This window comes from Photinus pyralis, unplaced genomic scaffold (genome assembly GCF_008802855.1).
Source record: "Photinus pyralis isolate 1611_PpyrPB1 unplaced genomic scaffold, Ppyr1.3 Ppyr1.4_LG2, whole genome shotgun sequence".
Taxonomy (NCBI): domain Eukaryota; kingdom Metazoa; phylum Arthropoda; class Insecta; order Coleoptera; family Lampyridae; genus Photinus; species Photinus pyralis.
Window position 1 is genome coordinate 50,584,302 of NW_022170403.1, and position 4,429 is coordinate 50,588,730.

General features: G+C 36.5%; 1 protein-coding gene across 1 annotated transcript; it reads right to left on the reverse strand.

The window, feature by feature from the left end:
- Positions 1-2,190: 2,190 nt before the first annotated feature.
- On the reverse strand, positions 2,191-4,156 carry LOC116164419 (translation initiation factor eIF-2B subunit beta-like). Its single transcript, XM_031478602.1, has 8 exons — positions 3,996-4,156; positions 3,851-3,937; positions 3,672-3,801; positions 3,461-3,603; positions 3,253-3,409; positions 3,014-3,208; positions 2,342-2,538; positions 2,191-2,295 (listed from the first exon to the last, which is right to left on the reverse strand). Exons 1-8 carry the CDS (start codon positions 4,052-4,054, stop codon positions 2,223-2,225), a joined length of 1,041 nt encoding a protein of 346 aa, XP_031334462.1. The 5' UTR covers positions 4,055-4,156; the 3' UTR covers positions 2,191-2,222.
- Positions 4,157-4,429: the final 273 nt, after the last annotated feature.

A 4,429-nucleotide genomic window follows, 5' to 3' on the forward strand; every position in this document is an offset into this window, starting at 1 on the left:
GACATGAATTATATGTCGACCTATGCCAAATTCTTAACAACTCTTGTGGCAGGCACGACTCCATCAGTGGAAACAAAACAGCAGCGTATTTATCAGAACTGATGCCCAGAGTGGCAAGCGCTCTTAACTGTGTCTCTATCTGATCATATAATTTAGTCAAATCCATTTTTTGACGCGAATCATTACATTTTAGAACTAGTCTTAGCAACTCGTGCACGTAGAACTCTATTTGCAAATCTCGCCCAAAACTACTTTTCATACACTCAATAATTTTATCGTAGTTTTCGCCAAGACTTGGTAAACTCTCTACTATCTGACGCGCACGACTGCCTGGAACTGTAGCTTGTATCAAGTACTCGATTTTGTCGCAGTTTCCTATCCCACTATCGCTGTGTATTTTTTTAAACTGAGACCAAAACCCTACCCACTCTCTTATGTTTCCATCATATTGTTTAAATTGCATTCGAGGTAGTTTAAATTTGTCCTTACCTGGTGTAAGGTCAATATTTACATTACCCTCGCTGCCATCTCTAATAACTGGTCCTACTGCAGGCTTCAACAGACACCTCTTCATTCTTAACTTAAGTTCTGTAAACCGTTTCAAGTAGACCTCTCGTTCATCCATAACTGGTCTTACTGCAGGCTTCAACAGACACTTCTCGATTCGTAACTTAAGCTCTGTAAACCGTTTGAAGTAGACCTCTCGTTCATCCATTTCTATCAACAACGCGTCCTCCTCCACGTCTTCTTCAAGCATTATGTCATAGATCCCATTATCACAGGCATTTAAACTGTCCCACTTGGTCTGTAAGCACTTCCAAAATAGTTCAACATTGCTACTCACCAAAGGAACTTGTATTATATGTCCGTCTAACTCATTTGCGATCTTCATAAAGGACGCGCGGAGAACTCTCTGATTTTTCCTTTTTGATTTCAGGTTGTCAACCATTTTTACCTCTGTTTACTTTTCGTACGTACACTTATTCTTTTGCAGCTGTATTTACACGCAATGTCCTGTCACGGTCGCCAAAAAATGTTGTATCCCGCCGAAGATCAAATTCACCGTTTCGATTCTGGTCGGGAAAATATTGCGTTGCCAATACTTGCACACGTTGAATAAGTGTTAGTAAACACAAGGAAACCTGATAACAAACGAATTCTTGAAAAACCTTACAACTTTATTTCGAATGACTTTTTATTATTTTTCTTACATTTTCATTCATTGACATTCGCCTACTCATATCAAAATTATTAGCTGTGTTGCGACAATATATACATACTAATAATAATATAGTGGATATACCTGGCACTTATTTTTTTAGTTTAGAGGTAGAGGAGAAGCATTATGATCGATCGATGGTTGTAGATTTTGCCTAGACTCTAGACCACGACAAGTCTGTTGACTTGCCCGCCCCTATACTTTAAATACCAACACTGAAAAGAATAATCTAAATTCATGAATGCAACCATTAATTGGCACGCGCTGCGCGCATGTGCCATGTGGTCAACACTCAACTTGAAGAGTGACGCTCTCGTTTGACGTTTCAATTGATACAACTTAACCTCATTTATTTCCTTCCCCAGTTTTAATTATCAAGCACATTACAGTTATTACATATTTTCACTTAATATGGCTACTTCTTCTTCAGAATTCTATTTGCGTTATTACGTTGGTCATAAAGGTAAATTCGGACACGAATTTCTCGAGTTCGAGTTTCGACCTGATGGTAAACTACGGTATGCAAACAACTCGAACTATAAAAATGATACCATGATTCGTAAGGAAGTCTACGTGCATCCTTGTGTTATGGAGGAGCTAAGAAGAATAATTTTGGATTCTGAAATTATGCAGGAGGACGATTCTTTGTGGCCCCAACCTGATCGAATTGGACGTCAAGAACTGGAAATTGTGATCGGCGACGAACATATATCATTCACAACTTCAAAAACGGGCTCGCTGGTTGATGTGAGTCAGTCGAAAGATCCTGAGGGATTGCGATGTTTTTACTATTTGGTGCAAGATTTAAAATGTCTCGTATTTTCTTTGATTGGTTTACACTTCAAAATTAAACCCATATAGTTTACAGTGTACACTACACCATTTAATTTATAATGGCTACAATTAGCCAATTACGTATTTTATGCATTAAACCTTTGTAATTTGTATTCAGTGGTAAATAAATAATCACATTTCTTAGAAGTGGTATTTATTTGCAAGACTTTTACAATTCTTGGTCATCTGGATGATACAACTCGGACAATAGACGGTAGACATAAGATGGGGCGTTACCTCCTCTGGATAAAACAGAATGTATAAAACTGCTAACGAGTATGTACTTACTGGTGTGAAATAAACAGTGTTACTAATTCCGGTGGGACATAATCAAACACAGGATTGTAGACATGCACTTTATCCAACAGTGGTCCACTTGAATATGGCAACACATCAGCTGGGGAGGCGCAAATGTTAAAAGCATCTTGCTCACTTGAACATAAATGCATTGGGCTTAATTTATACATATGTGCCAATACCATTATCTGCAAAATGGTGTTATAATTACACAAATACGATCTTTAATTATTCTCGGAAACCATAACAAATAGAAGAATGGAATTTGTGGGAGGTAACAAGTTCAGATCTTGACAAAATCTGGTAAGGGTTTTTCATCAACATGAAAATAACCAATCCGAAATTAGTTTTAGAAAATTTGAGAAAGAATTCAACTGCAATTCATGATGGGATCACCAAATTGTCAGAATTTCATGAATACACTACACTTCTGTATTTAAGAAAATCATTTTTAAAAACCTAAGCAAACCTGTGAATTCTATTCTTCTGTTAAGGTTGCTGAGAATAAAATTAAAACACATTAATTTGGGAATATTTGACCATACCAAATATTTTGGACCCTTGGTTTATGTGCATATATAAACATATAGTTACGATTGACAATGGTACTCATCCTCAAGTATACGACGTATACCCTTAAATAAAGCCGCACTATATACGTACAGGAATTGAATAATGTTTAGCAGCCAAAGCCACCATGTGGACGCCAGATTCAGCTCTAAGTCCTCCATTAGCCAAAACAGTATGTGTTCCAATAATTACTTTATTAACCCGAGACATCATAGCAAACACAGCGGAGTCTGGTATAACTGTTGTCTCTATATTATTTTTAGCTAAATTGGATGCCATCAAATGACCCTGAAAACAACTGTAACATATTATGTTTTCAGCTCAGGACTTACGAGAAATCGGGGCGCTGCTTCAACGACAACGACTTGAAATTTACGACTTTTTGCGGCATATTTCAAAAACTTTTCTACTGTACTTGATTTACCTACAGTTAAAATAATTTCATTCGCATGAATATGTTCTAAAGCTTGTGCAGCGATGTTGTCCGCACTTAAAATAAAAATGAGACTTTTAGAAATAGACCTAGATCCTTTGAAATACCTTGATTCCAGTTCAACTTTATATTCGGCCAAATTGTCTAAAAGTGATGATTTTAAAGATGGTAACACTTTTGAATAATCTTCACAGTCATCCATAGTGGTTGATCCAAGATGATGTGCTGACTGTTGTCCTTCGCCTTTATTCTACATTAAACATAAATTCATAGTGATCACATTTTAAAAAGTCATGCATTGTTTTTTGGAAGACTTACTTTAAATCCGCTATCATACTCATCCCGTATTATTTTTAAAATATGCCGCATTATATTTACAGATGTAGCCTCCTGTGGTAGAGCATTAGCAAACCTAGTGATACGTAGTTTTATTAACGTCATTAGATCCCTAAAAATAATGATCAAATTGTGCAATACAATCTACAATAAGTTAATACTCTGCAGAGTTCCATTTTCCCTCCGATATTAGTTTTTCAATCAATTTCTCAGTATGGATAGCAATATCATAGGAATTATGCAGCTTACTAAAATGTACATATGGTTGTTTTCGTAGGTCCGATTGGTGGGCCTATTATATTTTACCTATGCCTAATATCGCTGATCAATTTTATTACATCACTATACAATTCCATTTCTAACATATTTACTTGTATTTTAAATTTTAAAAATGAAGATTAAAATATGTGAGGTTATATTCAGAACAAAATGACGTCTACTTGTGGCGTGCATATATCGGGCGATCAAAAATGAGTGACTGTCTAGACGCCTTTGCAAGTTCAAGTTAAGTACGGTTTCCCATGTAAAGTAGGGAACACACGTTCACGACAAACAGGTACGCGCATACATGTTCGTCAAACATCAACGCGTGTGTGTTGCACCGAAAAACGCTTTCGAACATGTAGGTGGATCAGAGATATAGATCTATATCTCTGAGGTGGATTCATTTAGTCTGTGCGATAATGTTTGACGAACATGTACGCGCGTACATGTTTGTCGTGATGTTCGATCGTGTGTTT

Bases quoted from the DNA above. Each gene is read 5' to 3' on its own strand.
- LOC116164419 (XM_031478602.1), bottom strand. From the start codon at position 4,054: ATGTTAGAAATGGAATTGTATAGTGATGTAATAAAATTGATCAGCGAT. The intron at 3,604-3,671 runs GTAAGTCTTCCA...TGTTTAATGTAG, and splicing joins AGTATGATAGCGGATTTAAA to AATAAAGGCGAAGGACAACA. The intron at 3,209-3,252 runs GTAAGTCCTGAG...AGTTGTTTTCAG, and splicing joins AAGCAGCGCCCCGATTTCTC to GGTCATTTGATGGCATCCAA.